Source organism: Typopeltis vanoorti, chromosome 11, assembly GCF_054136105.1.
Source record: "Typopeltis vanoorti isolate ZY-2024b chromosome 11, IOZ_Tvanoo_1.0, whole genome shotgun sequence".
In the NCBI taxonomy this organism is placed as follows: domain Eukaryota; kingdom Metazoa; phylum Arthropoda; class Arachnida; order Uropygi; family Thelyphonidae; genus Typopeltis; species Typopeltis vanoorti.
Window position 1 is genome coordinate 78,404,710 of NC_143559.1, and position 12,039 is coordinate 78,416,748.

A 12,039-nucleotide genomic window follows, 5' to 3' on the forward strand; every position below is an offset into this window, starting at 1 on the left:
GTTAAAAAATTAAAAAACGTATTTAAAAAAGTCATTCTGGCCACTGGACATCACAAAAAAACCCAGGCCTTCCCCCCCCCCCCCCCCCCCCGAATATATGGTTTACCAAAAATCCACAAACCCAATTCCCCACTAAGACTTATAGTAGATGCCACTAATGCACCTTGCTACTCAAAACAACTGGCCAACTCTCTGACCCCCCCCCCTCATTGGACTTTCTACATCCTATATAAAAAACTCTACCCATTTTAAAACCCTCATAGAAAATTTAACCTTAAATAACACGGATATATTGGTACGATTTGACATCTCCTCATTGTTTATCAATATCCCCTTAATTGATACCTTAACACTCTTAGAAAACGTTTTTCCTTCTGACATCATTTAGATCTCTTTTCCTTTGCCATCAATTCTGGATATTTTTTTTGGAAGAACAAAATCTACAAGCAGATAGAGGGAACCGCCATGAGTCCCCCCCCCTCTCACCCCCTCTTGCCAATTTTTATATGGAAGATTTTGAAAAACGAACCATAGACTCAGCCCCTCTCAAACCTTCTATCTGGCTAAGATATGTTGATGATGTATTCTCTATTTGGCCTCATGGCCCAGACACATTAGACTCCTTCCTCAGTCACCTCAACAGCCTACATCCAAGAATCCAGTTTACGATGGGAAGGGAAAAGAACAACTGTTTACCCTTCCTAAACACCTTAGTTACACGCCTTCCTAATGGTACACTTTTCTTCACTTTATATAGAAAACCCATGCACACAAGCAGATACATTCACAAACTCTCCCACCACCACCACCCTGCTCAAGAATATGGCATTATTAAAACTCTTACCAAGAGAGCCCACAATCTTTGTTCCAGTGGAACCGCCCTTACTACTGAACTTGACCACATACACAACACTTTCCTCTCCAATGACTACAGCGATCACAGTATAAAAAAATAATCAGTTCCTCCCCCTTTCCCCGGTCTTCTCGTCAGAAAGAGTTTAGAAATGTCATCACCATACCCTAGATCCGTGGCACATCTGATAAAATAGCCAAGATTTTAAACAAGTACAACCTACACACAACATTTAAGCCGCACCACAAACTTGCTACCCTTATCCATTCTACAAATCAGCTCCCTCCTCTCTCAGTGTGTGTGGAGTTTATAAAGTACCCTGTTCCTGTAAGCTGGCATACTTTGGACAGACAGTCAGGCAGATCAGCAACTATCTGCCTGGAGGAACCCAAGTCATACATCTGCACCCACGACTATGGTCAGTCATGGTTGCAGATGTATGACTTGCTGACCATGTCTTGGATACAACCCATAGGATCTCATGGGAAAAAAAGCACCATGCTCCACCACAGCAAATTCAAAAAAGAGAGACTATCTTAGAATCAGCAGCAGCTCTCAGAAATCAACCAAATCTTAATAAATACGGTTGCATTAAGCTTCATAAGATTTGGGAAACACTTATCACCAGAGGTCCCGCCCTACATTCCAGGCCACCTACAACCGCCCTTAGAGGGCACTCCACCTAGTTAGGACTTTAGTGTCACCCACGTGGTTGGGCTTAGTATTGTTTGTTATTTGTGTTTATGTTATATTAGTTTTTTTGTAATCCCTGAAGATGTATCAGTGACTGAGACGAAATATAGATAGTATTAAATTCTGTTTTAATCCTTTCTGAGTGTTGTAAAAAATCCATTAAGCCTCCAACATGATGTCCTCACAACAAATGCCTCTACACATGGATTTACATATCATACATTTCTTAGTGTACCATAACAGTATATTTCACCCTTTTTGCACCAATAATGAAGTCCAGATTCCCTTGCTTTCAGTACCCTTTATACGAGTTTCTGAACATAATGTTCATCTTATCCATGAGGGATACATTTCAAGAACCCTGCAAATTATCTGAAACCATGGATAATACTAAACCCTATATATACATATTTTTTCTATAAATACATACCTATGATAAAGTTTAATTTATAAATTAGCACAGTAAGAGATTAACTACAAGAATAAAATAGAACAATTATTACAATATACTGCAATAAAAGTTATATGAATATGGTCTCTCATTCTCTCTCTCAAAATACAGTATCTTATTGTATTGTACTCACCTTTCTTCTTCTTGTGATAATGTGAGATGATACATTGCCTACATGGTGAGATGAATGATGTTGGCATTGTGACATAGCATCAGGCTACTATTGACCTTCTGATGTATCATCAGAATAAGGATCATCAATCCACAACAATGTCGATGGATAGATGTCAGGAGCAGACGATGTCGATGGTTGGAGATCCACCGGTAGTTGAAGGTTTTACCGAAACCTTTTAGAAGAACATCGTAATGTAAGTAATCTCTTTCTTTTTAACTCATCAAAGTGTTGCTGCAGAATCTTTAATCCTTCAGTGATCATATGGGTAACTTTAATGCTGCATTCCATCTGAGGATCATATTTCATAAGTTTGTCCTTTAATGTCTGTGCAATTCAAAACACTTCAGCAAATTTTGGTAATGTCCACATTGCTGGTTCTGTTTCGTTTCTTCTCCCTCTGCAGATGACTTAACAAGTTTTTCCAATTCCTCATTTGTTAACACTTTTTGATGGCCTTCAATATGTTCTTCCACTTCTTCATCAAGCATGTCAGCAAATTCTTTTCCACCAATTTGTCTTGCTACGGGAACGATTTTCCTAATTTTTGCATCGATCCCCAGTAAGCTTTTAAAATCATTCACAACTTCACTTTATAAGTTCTTGCAGCAGGCATTTACAGTTTCTGGCTTTAATTCATCTCCATTGCAGCTTTGATTAATACTAGTAGCAAGGCTTATACGTTGGTCATACATAACTGGTATTTAGCTTACGGAATTAACAACGCATATAAAGGATATTAATTAAAGGCAACTTTAATGAATAACTTCAATATTTCGGCAATGTCACATTGCCATCTTCAGGAACATAAAAATATGGTATGTGCATGCAGGCACTAACAAAAGCAAATGAGGAAGGAGGCAAGAAACTAATATTGTTCCTAAAGTCCTAATGGTGCTCTCTGGCTTGGCTAATTGGGTTGTCTTTGCCGTTGGGCTGAAGTTCTCATGATGTAAGTCTCCAAAATTTGGGGTAGTTTCACGCACCCAAATTTGTTGAGGTTTGGAACGTTTTTTAGAGCTGCTGATGATTCCTTGAATAATCTTTCGTACTTGAACTTGCTGCGGTGTATTATTTTAGTTTTCTTCCAACGAATTCTATGGCAGGTATCTAAGGCATGGTCTGCCAGCCCAGAGTGGCTGTACTGGTGAAACCGGATGTAGTCTTTGTGTTCTGAAATCTTGATATTTGCTGTCCTGCCTATTTGGCCAAAAGGACCTGTAGCTTCAAAGGACCTGCAGGTAGGTCTAGGGGAAGTGGTTGGTCTTTGATAGAGCGGATAAGGGATGCTTTTTATATGGTCTATAACAAGAAGTGAGGTCATATTTTTTGAGGATATTGGTTATTTTCTCAGAGGTGCCCTAGATGTAGGGGATGGTGATAGATTTAGTGTAATCTTTATTGTGGGGGGAGTTGTGGTTTATTGGTTTGGTATTTTTGGGATTTTTTTAGGGTTATATCCATTGGCTAAGAAAGTGTTGAAGATGTGGTTAGGGCAACGTCATCTGAGCAGATTAATTTTGCCCTGTTATATAGTGTTTTTATAACCCCATATTGTTGTGATGGGAGGGGGGGGGGGTTGCTGGTGAATGTGTCTGCCTGTATGGGTGGGTTTTCTGTACACAGAGAAAACCAAAGATCCATCAAGCTGGCGAGTGATTAAAGTTCCTAGGAAGGGGAGGGTGTTGGTTGTTTAAGTGTGTTAGGAGTGTATCTGAGCCATGTGGCCAAATAGTGAACACATCATCCATGTATCAAAGCCAGATAGTGGGTTTTTGTGGGGCAGAGTTTAAGGCTTTCTCTTCAAAGGTCTCCATAAAGAAGTTGGCCAAGGGTGGGGAAAGTGGTGAAGACGTTGCCGAAATATTGAAGTTATTCATTAAAATTGCCTTTAATTGATATCCTTTATATGCGTTGTTAATTCCATAAGCTAAATACCAGCTTTGATTAATGTTATTATGTTAGCAGTAGTGAATGATTTCATGCACTGCATTATGTCCAGATTAAGATCTGCATCAATTGCTGATTGAATGCGATTAAATACAAAGCAGGTGTATGTGGCTTTGAAAACCAAATGATGCCCTAATCAAGGGGCTGAAGCAGTGAGGTTGTATTTGGAGGTAAAAATACAACCTCAACATTTTCATAACAAACAGATTTAGGATGACCAGGTGCGTTATCGATTATTAATAGGACTTTAAATTCCAGCCCTTCATCTTCCAAGTATTATTTCACTTCTGGGTTGAAGCATTGGTGGAACCATTCCATAAACAAGATGATTGTCATCCATGCTTTCTGATTATGTTACCAGAACAGGCAGATCATTTTTGTTTTTGCTTTTGAGAGTGCATGAGTTCTTTGCTTTGTACACTATGCCTGGCTTTATCAGACATAGTGTACAAATGCCTGGCTTTATCACCTGCAGCATTGCCACATAGTACTAGAGTTAATCTGTCCTTCCATGTTTTATTCCCTGGTGCCTCCTTTGCACTTTTATGAATGTAAGTTCTATTGGACATCTTCCAGAAGAGCTTGATTTCATTGCAATTGAAGAGTTGTTTTGGATGGTATCCTTTCTCTTTAATCAATTTCTTCAATTCTGTTGGAAATGTGGCAGCAGCTTCTTCATCAGCAGATGCAGTCTCTCCAGCAATTTTTATATTTTTCAGTTGCCACTTATTCCTAAATCTGTGTAGCCAATCCTTACTTGCAGTAAATAGTTTGACGTCACTCATTTCAGGAGTTCTCTTGCTGAAGTCTTCATATAGGCTCAATGCTTTCTGGTGCAACACTTTGCCATCCATCAGAACATGCTTTCTTTTCATATCTTCCACCCACAAATTTAATGCCTTTTCCATCTTAACTAAGTACTTATCATGCACTGTAGCTGTAACGTTTGCATTCTGAGGAATGAAAGCAAAACTAGCACAAATTTCTTTTTCCTTCTTCACAATTTCATGGATAGACGATTCATTCTTACCAGAGACCTTAGCAACCTCAGCATCTAATTTTTTTTATTTTATTTTATTTTTTTTTATTAAGTCAAGAACTTTCACCTTTTCAATTAAAGGAAGCACTTTACAGCTCCTCTTTGGCATATCCAAATTGCCAGCACTCTTATGCTTTGGGGCCATTAAGCAGTAAAATACTATAAGGGTTAATTGAACACAAGTACTGTGATACTGTGACAGTTGATCTGATAACCAAGACAGCTACTAAGGGACTAACGAGTGGGTAGCATATACAGAGTGGATATGCTGGATAAAGGGATGATTTGCATCTCGGGCAGGACAGCACAATATTTCATCATGCTACTCAGAACGGCGCACAATTTAAAACATATGAATTGTTTATTACTGGAATTTTCCATTTGATATTTTTGGACTTGGGTTGACCATGGATAACTCAAACCATGTAAAGCAAAACCATGGATAAGAGGGAATTACTGTATAGTATTTATTGATGAGCTCCTCTCATCAGTTTAGAAGTCTTTAATATCACTTCTTTCCACCCTCCCCCCTATTTCTATCATATCCTACACATACACACATACAAACCACACTCCAAATCTATTAGCATAGCATCTCTATCCCTCCCCATTGTTTTCTGATATCCAAAAATCTAAATTTGTACATAGCAATCCAGATGATGCCTGGATACACTGATATAATGTTCTAATCACAACAGTTTTTGCTGCTCTTTATATTCCTTGATCCTTTTATCTCTGTTACCTTCAAAATTACTGCACTCCATCTTCTCTGGCCAGAACAATAATCTTGCATTTGGCACCAGTGAATTATCTATTCATGTTTATCCACAGAGGAGGTATTCAGATCTTTTTAGAGATTTTGCATCACAGTGTTTTCATCCTGACTTTGCATAATTTCTAAGTAACTAAAACAGCATTTAAATTAAACAGAAGCCAATCAAATAAATAACTTTGTGGTACCCTTTTCTCCTCCTCTTCCTCCACGATACTCAATCCCCATCAGTGCATAGTTTTTTTGCTTCCTTTGTAAGGAGCTTTCATTAGGCTCCCTGAGAGATTTAACATAAAATGATATAATGTAAATGATGTAAGTTGATTTAAAAAAAATCAACTTACATCATTTAGTAATTAACGAAAACACGAACAAAATTTTCTTGGCTTCCTTCAAATCTACTTCTACTACTACTACTACTACTACTACATTTTTTTATTAAATGATATTCTTACCCATGAAACTTAGAAATTTTGTTCCATTTAATACTCTGGGTAATCCAGATTCCTATAACGAGGTTAACAGATTTGTAATTTTGTACTCTCTTTAAAAAAACTAAAAAAATTTCACATGTGGAATATAGAAAGTTTTTTCACTTGGTTGCAAATTAAATTGAACTTGTCAAGAAATTTTATTATTGTTTTATCCTTTATCCAAACATTCATGACTAGACTACTTGTATATAGAGACTAATGACTTCACATTAATTACCTTTGTATCCTATAATGCAAAGCACACGCCCTTTCAGACATGTATAATGCTATGCAGTATGGTAAGGGCCACTATTCCTCAGATTGCCAAAGTTGAATTAATGCTGAAGAAATATATCACCCACTTATAAGTGGGTGATATATTTCTTTTTTGATTTTATTTTGATATATTTCTTTTTTGATTTCTATTTTGATTTTAGAATCTATTTAATGACATGGAATGTAGTTGGGAGGCCTCCTATTGAAGACTTACGAGCATCCTTAGGTCTCATGGATCCAGTAAATGTTCAAGAGCTTCCTGATTTGTATGCAGTTGGGTAATTTTATTTTTAATTTTAATTTGTCATAAGCACTATAAATAAAACCACAAATGCTAAAATGCTTGAACTAAGTATCTACCTAGCTTTTCACAATGATTAAGGATGCACATTTGAAATATGTGTGGACATTAGTAATCTCATAATTTTGATCTGTTGAATTTTTTTAATTACAAATTAATTTATTTCTTGCATTTCTTGAATAATAATATTTCTTTGTATAATTCATTCAATATTGTATGTATGTGTGTACATTTTTTTTCCCCTCTGCGGTAAGAATAACATTTCATGTAGTTCCTTTTGAGAATTTATACAGTGAGAATCACATTTGCAGAAGCCTCTTTCATATACATCTTCCTATAGCTACTGAAAAATTTGTGCAGAATATTAGAAAATCATTCATAATATATAATTCCATGAATCTTAAAAAAAAAAAAAAAAAAGTAATACTAAAATCAGCATGCACTTCTGGAGATAATGGACTTTTTCCTTGAGAAAACTTACTACAAGAAAACTTACTGAATGTTACTATAAGTAACATTCAAAATTAATTTCTCTCATTGAAGTCTCTTCTAAAAGTTTAAACACAGTGAATTGCTTCTTCTTATCACTGTCAACAAAAAGAAACACGAATTTTACTGCAATTCATCACAGGTTCTATTTTTGCTAAAGTGCTTTCATGTGAACTAATTTATTTACTAACTGGTAGATATTGATATGTTTGTTTCATGGAGGAATTTCTTGACCCAGTTAATATTCACTTATTTTGCTCACAAATATACCTCTTTTAAATGAGAAAAACACCAATATTTGAGTTCTGCTCGTTATTATCTGTTTGAAAGCAAGTTTTAAAATCTGAAATGTTTTTTCTATGAGTGTTTTCCCAGTCCAAAGCACTTCTTTCAAATTCAGACATGTTTTGATGAAGCAAAAACTGCAGAGGACATGACCCATTATCACACTTCAGAAGTTGAACACATTACTTGAACATATGTCACATTAGGCTCTCCTAGTGAAGAGGGTGGTTAACTGCACAGAGATAAATCTTATGGATTCAATGAGGACTATTAATATGGATGATTTCAACAGTGGGGATATAGACTAGAGGGAAGGATAAAGCATGCAAAGATAAGGGAAAGTAAATTTATAGCTTACTCAGGGATAACTGCCTTAAATGGCACAGGATGGAAGGGACTCATGGTGTAAGAACATTGGATCTAGTAAAAGTGTCTGTCAACCTGTCTATACATCAGTTGGCTGTTATGCCACCAGTTGATGAGAATGATGATGCAGTTTTGACTTGAAAGAAGGCAGTATGTGTAACAGCTTTAACTAAGCAGGAGCATATGGGGAACTGTTATGAAGGTGAGTATAATAGACTGAGAAGGCAGCTTGATGCAATTCCTTGGCATGAGAAATTGCAAGGTAGAGGAATCAGCAGTGCATGGACAGTAGTCAAATAGTGCTTGAAGGAAACTATATCAGAATGCATCCCAAATTAAGAATTAATCTCACAGAAGTTAAATTAGTGAAAATACCTTAAACCAAGAGCTGCAATAAAAAAAGAATTGTGTTTATAGGTCTGATATTGTGAGGAGTGATGAGATGCATGAGCGCTGTAAATGGCTATGAGATTATAGCCATGTTGAAGAAGCAAAATTGGATCATGAAAAGAAGTTAGTGAACAGGCTAAAGGAAATCCTAAAGAGTTTTATTGTCATGTAGCAAGTAAAAGGAAGAATGCCCGTGGAAGAAAAACCTTAGTTAATGTGGAAATAGCTGATTTGTTAGATGTTCATTTTAGTATGGTATACCTTCTGGGCTGACCCATTAACTTTCTGGATGCTTGGGGTGGGTGGGAAGAAGAGAACTGGATGAAATAATTGAGGTTAGTGAGGAGGTATGAGAGCTGGACTTGAATGCACAGGTGCTGAAAGAATATTTAGCATAAGTCTTAGCATATACATGATCCCTAATGAGTCGAAGGAGAGCAGGATAATTCCATTATAAAGGGTAGAGCTAAGACTGATGCAGCAAATTGCAAAGCAATTAATATATATGCATGATTATCCATGTACTACTGGTGAAACTGATTAAGAATCGCATTTGAAAGTGGCTAGACAGCATGGTTTTGTTATAGGTAGCTCTTGCTTTAGTAATCTGCTAATGTTGCTATAATGGAGTTACACAGAGTTAGATAAGAAAAATGGATATACCACAGTACTTCTGGATCTTGCCAATGCATATGATAGGATTTCATATGTGAGATTGTTATACAAACTCAAATGGATGGGTACAGGAATGTGGATTAATTTAAACAAATTGGTTATTAAGCAAATATTGTCAGTTCAATGTTACCAAGTATAGGATTATGCATTTTGAATGGAGGATGTTACAGGCAGAGTATTATATTAATAAATTTCTGCTGAAAGTTGTCAGTATAGCTAGTTATTGTGGACAGTGAATTAGTTTAGTCCCATGTTGTTAAGATGGTTTAAGTCATCACATTGGATAACTGCACTCTTAAAGAGAACAGTGACGTGTAGGAATGAGGATGTTATTCTTCCACTTTACAAGGGCAATTGTAAATTGCCCTTGTAAAGTGGAAGAATGATGAGTGTAAAGTGATGATGAGTGTGAAGAATGTAAAGTGGAAGAATGAAATAAGATGACCATATCTACTACGGTGTAGTAGATATGGTCACCTGAGTTCCAAGGGAGAGGGGGGGGGAACAGTAGAAAAGATCAAAATGGCAAATAACCAAGGTGATAATTGGACTGTGGAATTGTTTGAGTAATACACAGAGGAGTGGAGATGTGATAAAAATATACAAGTAAGTAGGTAAGAGCATCTTACAGTATATATACAAGATTTAGCAGCTTATGGCTGGTGGAGGTGGAATTCAGATGGTAATTCCTGAAAATGGTCAGGGTTGTGGTTATGGAAGAATGTAAGATCCGAGTTATTCTTATAGCATGTAGTGAGTATATGGAATGAGTTAAAGTTGTAAATGCATCTTCAGTGACTGTTCAAGGAGAGAGAGAGAGAGAGATGATAAGTATGAATGGCTAAATGGGTTCTTTCCCTTAATCACTTGGACTCCCTGAAGCATCATTCATAATAATAATAATTCTCTCTCTTTGATTTCCTTTGATCAGTTTTCTAATTTTTCCTTCCACACCGTGGCTGTCACTCTTTGCCTACTCTTTATACTGCTTTAGAGCTTCAACATCACTCTTCTCATGATATAAGATATTTTCTTTTCTTTTTTTTTTTTTATCCCGCTCTTAAAGTGTTATTTATCTGTAGTAAGGGTATTTTACAGTATACACACAAGGAAAAATTTTGCAACTTATGGCTGATTGGAGGTAGAACAGGCTACTGTTAGATGCATGTATATTTTTGGTGAAGGTGTTTAATATGATAGGTATTTTATTATGAGTCACTAAAAGGATCCTCTCTCTCTCTCTCTCTCTCCCCCTCACTGGGTCCTTGGACTTCCTGGGTAGCATACCTAATACTAATAATAAATATAAATTACCTAAGAAAAAATTGTTTGAAAACCACTCCAAGTCAGAACCTCATTTGCACAAAGTGGCTGTTTGTTGTATGTGATCACTATGTCATTAAAATACTCAGTGCATAAGAAACACCTTTAAGTCAATTACAAAATTGTAGTTCGAAGTGCAATCTCTGAAAGACATATTCTTCTTCTTATTATTATTATTAGAAACTCCATGAAGTCAATGACTCATTACAGGAGATCCTCCATCGCACACAGCCCATCACACTGTGACTTGAATGCATTCACTGTTTCCCATCTTTGCACCATCTGCAAACAACTATATATATCGCTATTCAAGCCTTTCTAATATCATTTACGTAAAAATTAAACAGCAATGAATCCAAAACAGGCTCACAGGGCACACCACTGCTGACCTTCCTCCTCCAGAATATCGCTCCCTCATACACAAATTGCTGATACCTATCAAACAGCCAATTTCCAATCCATTGCATTAATCTACTATCCAATCCCATCTGTTCCAGTTTAATTACCAGCTTGTCATGTGACAATCTATCAGAGCTTTAGCAAAATCTAAATATACTACCATGTATGCTTCTCCATTGTCCAATACTTCTGTCACCTTGTTATAGTAAGGAAGCAACTGTATATCACCATTTAAGTCCCTTCCAATGTCAATGGAAATTACAAATTAAACAATGGCTCTAAAACAGACCCCTGGAGCATATCACTCCCCCATACACAACATGCTGATACCTATCAGACAGTCAATATCCAAACCAATGTACTAAACTACCATCCAATCCCATCTGTTCGAGTTTAATTACTAGCTTATCATGTGGCAATTTATCGAAGACTTTTGCAAAATCTAAATAAATAACTGTATATGCATCTCTCTTGTCCAATGTTATAATAATAAGTAAGCAGACTGCTAAAACACAATCTTCCTTTAGCAAACCTATGCTATCCATCAAAGAGAATGTTGTCATCATCAACCCAGTTCTGAATCCTGGTCCTCACTAGCCTCTCTAATACCTATACCACAACTCCAGACAAATAGATTGATCTGTAATTCAAAGCCTTAGTCTTATCACCCCCCCCTCCCCTTTATGAAGAGAAACAATTTTTCTCACTTTCCACCCCTTTGGAACATTTAAAGCTGTTGTTCACTCCCTGGAACATTCCCTCGAGACAATTAATTCCCTGTATGCCTTCTGCTCACTTACTATTAACCATTACTGGCTCCTCCTCCTTTCCCACTGCTCTCTAGTTATGCATAATGTTACATTCACAAAGATGAAATACCTTTATAAATTGCTCATTTTACATCTCTACTATATCCTCCTCAGTGGTTATCATTCTGCCATTCTCTTCAGCCATAATCATTCTTCCACTGGTCATGTATTGAAAAAATTCCCTAAGATTCCTTTTAGCTTCATTAGCTAACTATTGCTCATGCTGCACTTTTGCTGAACTTGTCAACAAGTTACCTCCTTTAGATGCTCTTTGTACTCTTTGCACAAGGATATAACAAATAGTAATTATCAAAAATATGAAT

At 36.5% G+C, this 12,039-nt stretch overlaps 1 protein-coding gene across 4 annotated transcripts in view; it reads left to right on the plus strand.

Moving 5' to 3' along the window:
• Positions 1 to 12,039, plus strand: part of LOC150101772 (phosphatidylinositol 4,5-bisphosphate 5-phosphatase A-like) — a 163,109-nt gene that overhangs the window by 22,352 nt on the left and 128,718 nt on the right. For 3 of the 4 annotated variants that reach the window (XM_090400500.1, XM_090400501.1, XM_090400503.1), the window contains exon 3: positions 6,841 to 6,957. In XM_090400500.1, the coding sequence (XP_090256626.1) occupies positions 6,841 to 6,957 (117 nt within the window). Of the gene's footprint in view, positions 1 to 6,840; positions 6,958 to 12,039 lie in introns of those variants that run through there. The other variant, XM_090400504.1, reaches the window with a different exon arrangement.